Source organism: Phyllopteryx taeniolatus, chromosome 18 (genome assembly GCF_024500385.1).
Source record: "Phyllopteryx taeniolatus isolate TA_2022b chromosome 18, UOR_Ptae_1.2, whole genome shotgun sequence".
Taxonomy (NCBI): Eukaryota; Metazoa; Chordata; class Actinopteri; order Syngnathiformes; family Syngnathidae; genus Phyllopteryx; species Phyllopteryx taeniolatus.
Genome location: NC_084519.1, coordinates 13,527,753 through 13,542,463, shown reverse-complemented (window position 1 = coordinate 13,542,463; position 14,711 = coordinate 13,527,753). Strand labels below are relative to the sequence as shown.

General features: G+C 42.7%; 2 protein-coding genes across 2 annotated transcripts; both read right to left on the bottom strand.

The window, feature by feature from the left end:
• Positions 1-541: 541 nt before the first annotated feature.
• Positions 542-7,947, bottom strand: hsp90aa1.2 (heat shock protein 90, alpha (cytosolic), class A member 1, tandem duplicate 2). The gene is made up of 11 exons (XM_061753291.1): positions 7,789-7,947; positions 5,616-5,762; positions 5,136-5,502; positions 4,911-5,047; positions 3,725-4,045; positions 2,919-3,084; positions 2,651-2,841; positions 2,434-2,581; positions 2,082-2,350; positions 1,187-1,520; positions 542-1,086 (listed from the first exon to the last, which is right to left on the bottom strand). The coding sequence occupies exons 2-11, from the start codon at positions 5,760-5,762 to the stop codon at positions 980-982; spliced, it is 2,187 nt and encodes a 728-aa protein (XP_061609275.1). The 5' UTR covers positions 7,789-7,947; the 3' UTR covers positions 542-979.
• A 235-nt stretch (positions 7,948-8,182) lies between these two features.
• hsp90aa1.1 (heat shock protein 90, alpha (cytosolic), class A member 1, tandem duplicate 1) lies at positions 8,183-13,984 on the bottom strand. Its single transcript, XM_061753397.1, has 11 exons — positions 13,785-13,984; positions 12,736-12,885; positions 11,587-11,953; positions 11,064-11,197; positions 10,682-10,987; positions 10,433-10,598; positions 10,155-10,345; positions 9,933-10,080; positions 9,575-9,843; positions 9,167-9,500; positions 8,183-9,086 (listed from the first exon to the last, which is right to left on the bottom strand). The coding sequence occupies exons 2-11, from the start codon at positions 12,883-12,885 to the stop codon at positions 8,977-8,979; spliced, it is 2,175 nt and encodes a 724-aa protein (XP_061609381.1). The 5' UTR covers positions 13,785-13,984; the 3' UTR covers positions 8,183-8,976.
• Between the last annotated feature and the right edge of the window lie 727 nt (positions 13,985-14,711).

Here is a 14,711-nt window from a genome sequence, read left to right as displayed (position 1 = left end):
GTATTAGCTATCTTTGCAGGGTATTGTATGTTGTTATTTTATTCAAGTCGATTGTACGATTTCCATGTGGGAGGCCATGTAGTTAATTGGTCCCTGAGAAAAAAATAATTATTAACAGCACATAACATGCTACATGCATCTGGAGCAGTTCACAATCATTCATCTAATATGACGAAAACAGTACTTCATACTTAAAACAGATGATTGCCAAATTATTGATGCAGGATTCTATAAATGCTGTATTGCTATTAATAGAATCAGTTGAATTACTGTTCAGTTGTATTTGTTTTTAAATGTTTGTTACTGGTAGAATATTACATTTGTTAGTCTTCGCCAAGTTCTGCGCTGACCGACCAGACAACTGAAAAATAATGATGTAAGCTCCTGGACAAGGTAAAAAAACAGTCCTATTGTTTATAAGATGAGCTTACATTGGCCAACGCTACTAATTCTGAAAGCCCTGTGTGCGTTAGTTTAGCATAGCAACAAACAGGCTGTAACAAGTGCAGCCAAGAGAAACACTACGAAATAAAGAATACACTTATTGGGAATAAGACAATTTCATATAACAAATATTAGTTAAGGTTGGAAATGTATGTGAATCCTTCTGATAAGTGTTTCTGCCAGCAGACAAGGCCTTGTTAACGACCCACCACTGGTATTTCCACATTTTCATTCAGAAATGGTCTTTTCATCATGTTTAACGTTTATTTGAGGATCCCACCACTTTTTACACCATCACCTTTCTTGCACTGTCTTTACAGTCATAAACACATGGAATGCTTCAACATCAATTAAATTTAAAAAAAAAAAAAAAAAAAAAAATACAAAAGGGGACAAGTTTTAAACAATCAGAACTACATAAAGAAGGAAGGCGGGGGGGGACTCCAAAAAGAAAAATTAAAAAGGGGTCTTCCAGTGGTAACAGTGAGCTTTGTAGAACATTAATGAGAAATATTCACGGGTATGGGGACCAGGTTTAGTCCACTTCCTCCATCCTGGAGGTATCATCCTCGCCTTCAAGTGGGGGCATCTCCTCAACAGGAGCGGTAGCGATGTCCGGAGTTGGATCTTCTTCGTCGATGCCTAGAAGAAGACCACAAGGAATAATCATTTATATATATATATATATATATATAAAAATATATATGCTTGTGAATGGAAAATAGCTTAATCAACCACTCACCGAGACCCAGCTTGATCATCCTGTAGATGCGGTTGGAGTGCGTCTGCGGGTCATCCAGCGTGAAGCCCGACGACAGCAGCGCCGTCTCGAATAGCAGAATGACCAAATCCTTCACAGACTTGTCGTTCTTGTCCGCCTCGGCCTTCAGCCGCAGCGTCTCCATGATGGCGTGCTCGGGGTTGATCTCCAGGTGCTTCTTGGCCGCCATGTAGCCCATGGTGGAGTTGTCCCTCAGCGCCTGGGCCTTCATGATCCTCTCCATGTTGGCCGTCCAGCCGTACGTGCTGGTCACAATGCAGCAGGGTGATGACACCAGGCGGTTGGAAACTGTGACCTGCGGGGGAGATCCAGTAGTAAAGTCTTTGGAGTTCCAACAGTTTGATGGGATTCTCAGCCGCAGAGGGTATGGACCAGCTTTTTGTGACCTAAGGACTTTGTGACTGGTGTAGTGGATGGATGATGCTAAGGAAAAATATTGATTGGTGTATTATGAGATTGTCAATGTTTTAAGCTTGTGCTGTCAAACCTGTTTTCTGTGTGTGTTGCCTGTCCTGACCAGGACACGCTTGCTTGTTAAAGAGATTTTTTAACTCAAGTAGGTTTTCCTGGCTGGATAAAGGTGAAATACAAATTTTTTTTTTTTTTTTTTTTAAAGTCAGCATGATAGAACTCAGCCAAAGCTGACCATCTGTTTGAGAACAAAGGACTGATTTGGACATTCTGTGGCCCGTGTCGTAGATTTGGGTCAGAACGGTTTGTGCGGTTTGGCAAGGAGCATTAAGTGAAGATGTTGACTTCTACATTAGCTGCCATATGCAATTTAATTGCATTTTTTATTTATTGATTTATTTTTATAGCGGTGACAATTTGGTCAGTTTTGGTTTTGAGTGCTGACCTTCTCCACTTTCTTCTCCAAGATGTCCTTCATGGTCTTGCACAGGTTTTCAAACTGAGCCTTCTTCTCCTCCTGCTTCTTCTTCTCCTCCTCATCCTCAGGCAGCTCAAGGCCTTCCTTGGTGACGGACACCAGACTCTTGCCCTCAAACTCTTTCAGCTGCTGGATGCAGTACTCGTCGATGGGCTCGATCATGTAGATGACCTCCAAGCCGGCCTTGCGGAGGCGCTCCACGAAGGCGGAGTTGGCCACCTGGTCTTTTGTCTCACCTGACACACAGACATTCTCGTAAGCACGCAGACTCACCAGTTTCAACTGCTTGTCAAAGTGAAGGAATGAGCAGCAGACTCACCTGTGATGTAGTAGATGTGTTTCTGATTGTCCTTCATGCGTGTCACATAGTCCTTCAGAGAAACCATCTCCTCTCCAGAAGCGGAAGTGTAGTATCGCAGCAGCTCGGACAGTTTCTTCCTGTTCTGGGAATCCTCGTGGATGCCAAGCTAAACAGAAATGCTCGTTAGTAACATGGTTTGTAGGAGCCCTTGAGGCATGTTTGCCCGTCAACCTACCTTGATGTTCTTTGAGAACTGCTCATAGCATTTCTTGTAGTTTTCCTTGTCTTCAGAAAGCTCGGTGAAGAGTTCCAGGGACTTCTTGACAAGGTTCTTGCGGATTACCTTGAGGATCTTGCTCTGCTGCAGCATCTCTCTGGAGATGTTCAGGGGCAGATCCTCAGAGTCAACCACGCCCTTGATGAAATCTGACAGGGATGGAAAAAAAGACAATGAGCAATTTGTTTTTGGAGCGAAAGACATTCAGTGGAGAGTCAGTACTCACTGAGGTACTCCGGAATGAGCTCATCGCAGTTGTCCATGATGAAGACCCTGCGCACATATAGCTTGATGTTGTTCTTTTTCTTCTTGTTCTCAAAGAGATCAAAGGGAGCACGGCGAGGCACAAATAACAGTGCGCGGAACTCCAGCTGGCCCTCTACTGAGAAGTGCTGATAAAAACAAGAGCATCGAGTTATTCGTTATGAGTCGGCCTTGTGTCTCTTGTGCATCTGTACATGAGTTTCACTGTTTGAATTGAACTAAATGAAGCTTTTGACACTAATCTAGTTTATTGATCTGTACCTGTAGTTTCTGCTCCTTACTTTGTCAAACTTGTTACTTTTTTTAAACCTCTGCTAATCTAGCATTTTTTTTTTGTTGCTCCTTAGACAACATTACCAGAGCTATGGGAACACGTTTTGATAGCATAAAAGCCAAGTAAACACTACTAGCAAGGTCTGTAACAACAAGCAACGTGTTTCCCCCCCCCCCCCCCCCCCCCTTCTCAATGCGACCACTATGTTAGTTAAGAACTCTACTGTGTGCAGAGAAGTGTAATCAAAACGAGTATTGTACATCAAAATGACCCAAGTCATTTGTTAAGAAAACTGAATCGAATACTGAATGTAATGTTCTGTTCAACTGAGGATAAGTGATTTTAGCAGAGGTGGGAACGTTATGAAGGGATGACTTTGGGTGTGGGGATACAGAAGTTATATCAGTTCTTCCATTTTTACCAATTATTATATTTTATTTTTTACATAGTTCTTCTACTCCGGAGTACGAGTTCTTTTGCCACCTCTGACCAACCTTGACTGCCAGGTGTTCCTCCCAGTCGTTCGTAAGACTCTTGTAGAACTCGCCGTACTCCTCGTTGGTGATGTCGTCGGCATTACGAGTCCACAGTGGCTTGGTCTTGTTCAGCTCCTCCTGGTCGATGTACTTCTCCTTGATCTTTTTCTTCTTTTTCTTCTCAGAGGACTTGTCGTGCTCATCCTCATCATCGCCGATGTCCTCCACCTCTGGTTGATCCTCGTCCTGCTCTTCCTCGTCGTTGTCTTTCTTCTCCTTCTCCTCCGCTTCCTCCTCTGCCTCCTCGTCGCTCACCTCCTTATCGCGCTCCTTCTCAACCTGAACGAGAACAACTTCCGAGTCAATATGAGTTTGATATCAAATAAAGAGTAGCGAATTCTTTTGGGGCAGTTGCGATTGAGCCCAATTCACTTCGCCTGGCAACAAGCGACATAACTGTCCACCAGACGGTTATTTCGCATCTCTTCAAGTAGTGGCCGTCCCTCAAATAGATGCCTCATTTTTAATTCACCAGGGGAAAAAAAGCTGGCAGTAGCTGTTGTGAATTGGTCTCACAGATTTCTATTGCTCCTGCACAGACTGCTGAGCCCATTTGAGCTGTTAATAATCAAAGCACACAAACAGAAGCAATTGAACTCAAAAGAAGACATGAAGTCAGCTATGGGAGTTAATTAAAATGTCATTACTGCATTGACTTATTTTGTATGCAATTACTTCATTAAATAATATTAATAAAATAAATTAAATTATTTTCCTAAATTTGTTAAAACAATTAAACAAAAAGGAGCATTAACTATTATAGTATTAAAGATTTTTTATTGCATGAATTGCGCCATTATAAAATTAGTTTAAATGTTATTTGTATTTACTAATTCTTCTAATTGATATTGTATATAAAAGTAAAACTTATCAAAAACAATTTTACATGTGCATTGAATCTTTTATTTTAGAAACTACTTTATAAGTAATTATAAATGCCATAATAAAAATTACACTATGATCATGAAATAAGATAACTATTTTACATACACATTTTAATTAAGTTTGCTATTTTTAAATGTCATCTACAAATGACCTGGCCCATCGGTCAATTTTAAAAATCAAATGCTGCCCCAAAGGTTTTACCCACATTAGTTTGGACACTACCAGCTACAGGGGAACCGATTGTCCACATTTGACTTACAAAGAGTGTGATGGGGTAGCCGATAAACTGAGAGTGCTTCTTCACAATCTCTTTGACTCTCCGCTCCTCCACATATTCCACCTGGTCATCCTTCAGGTGCAGAATGACCTTGGTTCCACGACCAATTGGTTCATTAACTGCAGGACAAGACCAGACGAGTCAGCCCAGGTTACACATAACCTTCTACGGAGAATAATCTGTGCCAAATGAATGCTGTGTACTTACTCTTATCTGCCATGACAGTGAACGAGCCCCCGGCCGACGACTCCCACACGTACTGCTCGTCGTCGTTGTGCTTAGTGATGACCGTCACCTTGTCGGCCACCAGGTAGGCCGAGTAGAAGCCCACGCCGAACTGACCGATCATGGAGATGTCGGCTCCGGCCTGCAGGGCCTCCATGAACGCCTTGGTTCCAGACTTGGCGATGGTGCCCAGGTTGTTAATCAGGTCCGCCTTGGTCATGCCGATACCAGTGTCGACCAGGGTGAGGGTGCGCTCATCTTTGTTGGGAATGATTTCGATTTTCAGGTCCTTGCCCATATCCAACTGGGAGGGGTCGGTAAGGCTCTCATAGCGGATTTTGTCCAAAGCCTTGAAAAAGAAAGCAAGCAATCATTCATCATACTTTCAATTAGCTTTTTTCTTACTGGAATGGAATCTTGGATGTCTAGCCCAACATTTTCTATCATTATTAAGCAACTTACATCAGAGGAGTTTGAGATGAGCTCCCGGAGGAAGATCTCCTTGTTGGAATAGAAGGTGTTGATGATCAGGGACATCAGCTGAGCGATCTCAGCCTGGAACGCAAAGGTCTCCGTCTCCTCCATTGGGTGGTCCTTTGACTCAGGCATCTTTGGCGTAAGACACGTATGTTCAGTAAAATAAGCATTCATTATCATCCATCCATTTTCTGAAGAGTTTGTCCTGATTAGGATTGCGGGTCAACTGGAGACACCCGGGAGTGGTCGTCAGGCAGTAATTATCGTGAAATGCAAAACGGACGTCAGTTCCGAACATCCAGAAACTGTTTGACTTCCAATATTGTTTTTCTGTATTTTACTGGCGACCAGACCCGCCCAAGTTGTACGCCACCTCTCGCCTCAAATCAGCTGGGACAGGGTGCAACTCACCCTCAACGCGAATGTGGACAAACGGTACTGTAGCGAAAAAAATGTTTTATGACCTGAAACTTGACCATCTTGGGAATGACAAGTAGCCTAAACATAGGCGTGACCTCCACAAGCAGTTGGCGCAACAGACTGTCCTAACCTGTCTTTAATCCATCTTTGGGCCTTGGAGCTAAAATCCCATTGCAATCTGCCCTGAGGGCATTGTTGGCGCAACACTTTTCCATTCTACAGTCAAACATTTGCATGATTGTCAACAGACAAATAAACTACAGGGGATCCTTGGTTTACGACGGACTTCTGTTCCTATGGCGATGTAACCATAATTTATATTCAAGTTGAGACGCAGTTTAGAACTACCACTAACACAGTCGTAATAAAGTCATAATTACATTAAATATTTGTAATGTACAAACACTACTATGCCAAAAGAAAATGACAGTTAAGTACAGCAGTAACTAAGGCTCTGCAATTTGGGTGTTTTTAAATCAATGAATTTATATATGTTAGGCACCTGCTGCTGTTTTTTTTTCTCTTTTCTTTATACTAACACTATGGCTCCGAACAGAGGATCTTAATTTCAAAAGCAAAGTCAGTGTCCAATTCAAATTGGTCTATAGCAAACCCCCCCCCAAAAAAAGCAATTTAATTACAAAATGGATGTACTTGTACTGGGTGAAAATGTGTAATTAAATTAGTTGCTTTTGGAAATTTTCATGATTCAAATTTTAAGTTACATTTGATAAATCGCCACAAAAGCTCCCCCCCACGGTTCCTCCTAAAACAGACGCTTGTGATTAGTTCTCTCTGGCCATGTGCCATTCTGCTGCAGTCTCAAAACATGCAATCTATTAGTTTATCTGACATTTTGAAAAGGTTAGACTCATAGTTACACTTTTGAACACATAAAAGAACACTGACTTTTGAAAAGTTTCATTTTTATAATTTTGGACTTGACATATGAAGCGCTTTTCTCTCTCAATTGTGCATATTTGTCATTAGGTCAATATGGTATGGTAGTTTTCCACATGCTGTACACGATGAAACAAACATTTTTTAAACTTATTTACATATGTTTTGTTATCAGTTTATTACTTGCATAAAGAAAAAAATATCCCAAAAGCATAATCTTTTTTAGAGGACACATCTACGAGGCCTGATGTTGCAGTCATTCAAAATTAAGACAAGTAATCAATTGTAATTAGTTACATTATTTTTTTTAAATGAAATAGTTACGATAGTAAATTCTTAACAGGTTAATTTTTAATTGTAACCAACTACATTTCCAGAAGAATCTTCCCAACACTGACGTTAATTGAGAATGCCTTCGTTTTTCCACGAGGCCACGTCACGCCGTTCGTAACCTCGAAACGTCGTATACCGAAGACCGCCTGTCATTTTTGCTCGCTCGGTGACCCCACCTAGCGAATTCACCGGCAAACTACAAGTTTCTAGAAGGTACTCTGAGAGGTTCCATTGGAAATTCTCGTTAGAATAGAGTGATTCATCAAGATATGGATATGGAAAATCGTCTCTTTGACCACCTTTTCCGCACATTTTGTTTTTTTAAACCTTCTTAGACATCTTGCTTAACGCCTATTACACCTAATCTGGCAAGTGCACCACCAACGCCATGTGGTCGTCGTTATCAGGCGACACACTTAATTTCGCATAATATGAAATGAACTCGTACAAAGCGAACGCTAGTAACAATTTCACTCACAGGACTCCAAATGGCTCACTTCCTTACCTTGGTCCTCGGTGTTTTCAACGTGAAAAGCGCTCGGACGAGTATTAGGCAAGCGGACGACGGCGCTTTCCTATATAGCCCTTCCTCAAAGAGTGTTCGAGAACCGACCTAAGCTCAGAGCTTCTGGAACTCTCTGGAATCTTCCTCGATACAGCCGGCAAAACAGCGAACGCTGATTGGTCCTAATTTGCCGTCAGTCAGGAAAACGGGGCGGGAACTAACGAAGCGGAAATGTCACGACGGGGCCGAATGCATAAGACGTGCGGCGTTCAGTGAACATTACAGAACGTTGGGAAAAATGTAAACGTGGTGAAAGTTTGGGAAACCTTTGTGATGTAATCACCTTGAAGAAATAGAATGCAACATTATACATACATCACACAGCATGGAGAGGTTGGATTTCTCAATTGATTTTATTACAAATTTTAATGCTTTCAATAAAAATGTTACAAAAAGATACAAGCTACATATTTCCAGTGACTATTATTTTGCTTGGAGGTTTCACAGTTCCAAGCAATTGTATCTTGTTTGTTAAGATAAAAACATAGCACAGGTCTGCCTAATGATTAGCACGCCTGCCTCACAGTGTGAACGTGAGTGTTTGGTTGTTTGCTTATATGTGCCCTGTGATTGCTGGTGACCAGTCCAGGGTGTATAAAATGGGGTGAGCTCCAGCCCAATGCAATTCTAATGAGGATAAGATGTATAGAAAATGTATGGATCGATGGATGGAAGATATAAACATTCGTCCATCCATTTTTCTGTTCAGGGTCACATGGAGCAAGAGCCTATCCCAGCTGACTTTGGGCGAAAAGCGGACTGCACCCTGGATTGGTCGGCAGTCAATCACAGGGCACATATAAAGACAGAGGACCATTCCGACTCACATTCACATTGTTACTGAGTGGGAACTGAACCCACAGTCTGAACAGAGGTCAGGCCAGAGTACCGCTACACCGTCAATGAATTGTATTGTCTTTAACTAACTAAAATATAATTGCATGGAATCAGTCGGCATAAAAAGTTTTGTTTTGGGTAATTTCACATAAGCACCTCAGGTTCTATTGTAACAGCTCTGTGGGTGACCTTTTCTACATTATGGTGACAAACAGTTAATGTTTAGAAACTAATGACTTAAATAAGTTACAACGAGTAGTATTAAGAAAGCAGACGAGTCTGGTACACCGTTTAGTCGACTTCCTCCATTCTTGATGTGTCGTCATCGCCCTCTAGAACTGGCATGTCTTCTTCCGCAGGCTGAGCGAGATCCTCGACTGCCACGTCATCTTCATCGATGCCTGGCAACGATATATGCGTATGAACAACCTGGGTCTCTTAGCAATGCTTAAAAATCTATTTGGGATGGAATAACACTCACCAAGACCAAGTTTGATCATCCTGTAGATGCGGTTGGCGTGCGTCTGGGGGTCCTCCAGCGTGAATCCAGAAGATAGCAAGGCAGTCTCAAACAGGAGGATGACCAGGTCCTTCACTGCCTTGTCGTTCTTGTCCGCCTCAGCCTTCGACCTCAAGGTCTCCACAATAGGATGCAGGGGGTTGATCTCCAGGTGCTTCTTGGCCGTCATGTAGCCCATGGTAGAGTTGTCCCTCAAGGCTTGCGACTTCATGATTCTCTCCATGTTAGCTGTCCAGCCGTACGTGCTGGTGACAATGCAGCACGGCGACGACACCAGGCGGTTGGAGACCGTTACCTTTTAAAGAATTACACATTTTGTTATTGTCACAACAAAAACACAATAACAGTCAATGTGTCCTGTATATAAACCTTTTCTATCTTCTTGTCGAGGATGTCCTTCATGATCTTGCATAAGTTCTCAAACTTAGTCTTGAGTTCCTCCTGCTTCTTCTTGTCATCCTCATCCTCGGGCAGCTCAAGGCCTTCCTTGGTGACTGAGACCAGATTCTTGCCATCGTATTCCTTCAGCTGCTGGACGCAGTACTCGTCGATGGGCTCAATCATGTAGATGACCTCCAAGCCGGCCTTGCGCAGGCGCTCCACAAAGGCGGAGTTGGCCACCTGGTCTTTGGTCTCACCTGTCACAAGAATTGGGCGTTAAATTTGCTTTATATGCAAAATAAGTCTGCAAATGTAGGGAAACATGGATGACAACAGTGACACAAACCTGTAATATAGTAGATGTGTTTCTGGTTGTCCTTCATACGTGAAACGTAGTCCTTCAGAGAAACCACCTCATCTCCAGAAGCAGAGGTGTAGTATCGCAGCATCTCTGACAGTTTCTTCCTGTTCTGGGAATCTTCGTGGATGCCAAGCTAAAACAGTAATGTTGGTTAATAACGACATCCATAGGAGCCCTTGAGGGATGTGGAGCTTTAGTTCAATTTACCTTGATGTTCTTTGAGAACTGCTCGTAGCACTTCTTGTAGTTGTCTTTGTCATCAGCAAGCTCAGAGAAGAGTTCCAAGCACTTCTTGACCAGGTTCTTGCGGATGACTTTGAGGATCTTGCTCTGCTGCAGCATTTCTCTGGAGATGTTCAGGGGCAGATCCTCAGAGTCAACCACGCCTTTGATGAAGTCTGAAAAGAATCAACGGAAGCCAAACTGGTCAGTGATGACAAGGTGAAATAACACATGTTGGGGAACCTTTAGAACGTGATACTCACTGAGGTACTCTGGAATTAGCTCCTCACAGTTGTCCATGATGAAGACCCTGCGCACATACAGTTTAATGTTGTTCCTCTTCTTTTTGTTTTCAAAGAGGTCAAACGCAGCCCTTCTGGGTACAAAGAGCAGTGCTCGGAACTCCAACTGGCCCTCAACGGAGAAATGCTGCAGACAAACGAGATAAGAAGACTCATGCTCAGATTAATCCTGTTGTAATGATCACTTTGATAAAGATCTGCAGCTCTTACCTTGACAGCCAGGTGGTCCTCCCAGTCATTGGTGAGACTCTTATAGAACTCGCCATACTCTTCGTTCGTAATGTCGTCGGGATTGCGGGTCCAGATGGGTTTGGTCTTGTTCAGCTCCTCCTGGTCCATGTACTTCTCCTTGACCTTTTTCTTCCTCTTGTTCTTGCTCTCCTTGGTGTCTTCGTCCTCATCGGAGCCCACATCCTCAATCTCGGGTTTGTCCTTGTTCTCGGAGGCGGGTTTGTCGGCATCATCCTCCTTCTCCCCCGCCTCGAGATCTACCTCCTTCTCCCTTGTCTTCTCCACCTTGAGAATAATGGACAGTTTTAGAATATTTTTGGTTCCATTTCAGGAAAATTAACGCATTAACACACTCCCTTACGTAAAGTGTAATAGGGTATCCAATGAACTGAGAGTGCTTCTTCACAACTTCCTTGATGCGTTTCTCCTCGCAGTATTCCGTCTGATCTTCTTTGAGGTGCAGGATCACTTTTGTGCCTCTGCCTATGGACTCTCCTGAAATAAATAATCAGCAATATAGAGATAACCAATGCCCTGTGAATAATCTCAATAACTGGAGTGATATATTCCATCCATTTTCTATAGCACTTGTCCTCATTAGGGCTGCCTGGACTGGTAACCATCAAATTGCATGGCACATATCAACAAACAAGCATTCCCACTCATTCACACATTTTGAATTTTCAATTAGTCTGATACTGTATGTGTACCTTTGGAATGTAAGAGGAAGCCAGAGTACCCGGAGAAAACCCATGCAAGTGGGAGAACAGGCAAAATCCATACAAGAAGGTTTATATTTGAACCCTGAACCTCAGAACTGTATGCCAGATGTGCTAACCACTGGTGCCAGTGCATTGAGTGACATAATGTCGAGTCAAATTTACCAGTGTCAGGTCGGACCGTGAACGAGCCCCCAGCCGCCGACTCCCACACGTACTGCTCGTCGTCATTGTGCTTAGTGATGACTGTCACCTTCTCGGCCACCAGGTAGGCTGAGTAGAAACCCACACCGAACTGACCGATCATGGAGATGTCAGCTCCGGCCTGCAAAGCCTCCATGAACGCCTTGGTTCCAGACTTGGCGATTGTGCCCAGGTTGTTAATCAGGTCAGCCTTGGTCATGCCAATACCCGTGTCGACCAGGGTGAGGGTGCGGGCATGCAAGTCAGGCCTGACTTCGATTTTGAGCTCCTTGCAGGAGTCAAATCTGCTGGGGTCAGTCAAGCTCTCATAGCGGATTTTATCCAAAGCCTGTCAGAGGGAATCGCATTAGTGCTCAGTAATTGTCTACTTTTTAGTAAGTGCAACATTTGACAAAGCTACCAGATACCATTTTTTGGCTCACGTTTAGATCTCAAAAATGGCTGGTCCTCGGTTTACGATGACCGGCCACATGGCCCAAGAACGCTGGCACAATTACCTGAGTTATCTAACGCCTGCAAGTGTTTTTCATAAAAATATTTACTTATTTACTTACTTATGACTTCAACTGCGATAGCATTGGTTAATGACAGATTACAGTGGTACTACTTCTGGACACATTTGAGCAATATCGCAGCCATAGGAACTGAACTTCATCGTAAACCAACGACCTACAATGGACCCTGTAAAGTCGAACACCCTAATGTTGTATAATTTGGAATCTTCCCATCGGTTCCGAAAGACACATTTGGTGGAGAATTCATCTCTCATGCTTGAACCAACGCCATGCTTGATGTTATAAGGGGTATCACAAGACCTCTGTCCTTTGGATAAACTCGTACATGTGAAGTGCTTTTTCTTTGGCTATTTTGCATTGCACACAGCCCCTCGATGAGGGTTTCGAAGAAGAATGTAGGAAGTAGAAGTGACCATGAGTTTTCACATTAAAGCAGAGTGTTTTTAGATTTTAAAGTACAATTAACAGTGGTTAATGTCTGTGTACGCATTTATGACCCTTGAGAATGTCAAAATGTTGAGAAATCTGAACATGTCTGGGTGGCCAAAGTATTTTGTAAACGTTAGTTGGTTCTGTGTGTGTAAAAGCATCTTACATCAGATGAGTTGGAGATGAGCTCCCTGAGGAAGATTTCTTTGTTGGAATAGAAGGTGTTGATGATCAGGGACATCAGCTGAGCAATCTCAGCCTGAAAGGCGAAGGTCTCCATATCCTCCTCCATGGCGTGTGTGGCATTCTCGGGCATCTATCAGAAAAAAAAAACTATTCAAATTAAACATCCATTCATCCATCATTTTTGTATATGGGGCTGGACCCGATCCCAGCTGACTTTGGGCAAGAGTTGAGGTACACCCTAAAATGGTCACCAGCCAATCGCAGGGCACATATACAGACATGGACTATGGACAATTTTAGAGTTTTCATTAAACCTAACATGCATGTTTTGGAATGTGCGAGGAAACCAGAGGGGCCTACCTGGCGAAAACCAACGCAAGCACATGGAAAACATGCAAACTCCACACAGGAATTTTTGAGTAGAGATTAAACACTAAACCTCAAAACTGTCTGACAGACATGCTAACAGTGCTGCTCTTTCAAATAAAACTTGAAATGTTTTCATATTCTAATGCTACTTCTGGTGATAAAGGCCACCTCATGACTTGAGGGAGTTGGGGTCGGGGGTTAGCAGCTGCTTATGGTGGAACAGCACATGTTTACCCTGTCAATCAAACACCTTCGAACAACCCCCAATGGGTTACCGAACACCTCTATGTTAAAGGAAGTTGATTAAAACTAAAGTTTCAGTCTATTTCGCCATGCAATCATTATTGTATCGTGTGAATACAAGTAAATCTAAATCTTCTGCTCCTGCTCTCTATTCCAGCTACAGTGGTGTCCGCCATTGCGTCCATGCTCAGGGTCACCCTCCATGCCATGTGCTCGGCCCATGCTCCAGTGTCATTAAGATTCTTGTGGCACACCACTCCACTGGCCCGTCCTAATATAACATGTCTTCATGGAATATCGTTGTCTATGAATTGGTGCAATCTAGTAGCAAATATTTGTTTCTCGGCTATTTCTCATCATAAAATGGCAAAGAAATCATTTTACTATGTTTGATTGACATTGCTTGTTCACACTTACCTTGAGTATGAAATCTGTGGTGGTTTGAGTCAGTCAATAACTTTGTGAAGAGTTCTGAGTCTGAGTGAGTGCTGTGCTGCTGCTCCTTCCGGTGAGTGTCTTTGGACTCGATACAGACTCCCACAACACGCCGGCGTCTTTTTATACCTCCAGCGAGGGGGCTTCTGGAAGCTCCCATTCAGAAGGTTCCAGAAGATACGTCCACTACTGGGGGTGGGGAACTTGACGGGGGGTGGCGAGTGAAACGCCAGAGCCCTAAAGTTGATGTGCCCTTATAGGGCAGCAAAGTCACAAGCAGTGCCTGTCAATCAAGACAAGAGCCCTCCCGATAGCTTGGCTGACCATTAGGCCTCGAGAACCCCCCTCCCCATGTCCAGGATTTTAAAAAAAAAACCAAAAAACATTTTTCATATAGATTGATTCATTTGATTACAGAGGCAGGAATAATTCAATTGCTTTATGTTGTTCATATTTCTTTTATTAACTGTGGCGTACTGCCCTTGGGACTTTCATGGTTTCCAGAAAAAGTGCAGTGGTGTTTTTTTTTCATAATCAACAGTGTCCATTTAAAATCCATCTATATAAACAAAACCTATTCACACATGACAATTTAGAATATTTATTTAATGGAACATGCATGTTTTTGGAACGTAAACGCCAACCACGAAGTCACTGCGCTGCCTCAATACAAAGCATTGAATTTAATTTACACCCAAAAATAATTTGTATATAATTTTTCTTCTACAGAAACTCACAAAAAGAGGACATAACAATAAATAAGATAAACACTTGTGTAGTTATGCATTTTCTAGAGCAGTGTTTTCCAACCACTGTGCCATGAAACATAAGCACTGTGAGAGAAATGTCACTTAAATGGTCTAAAAATTTATTTTTCTACAAATAATGTACCTTTGTTCATCTATCTAT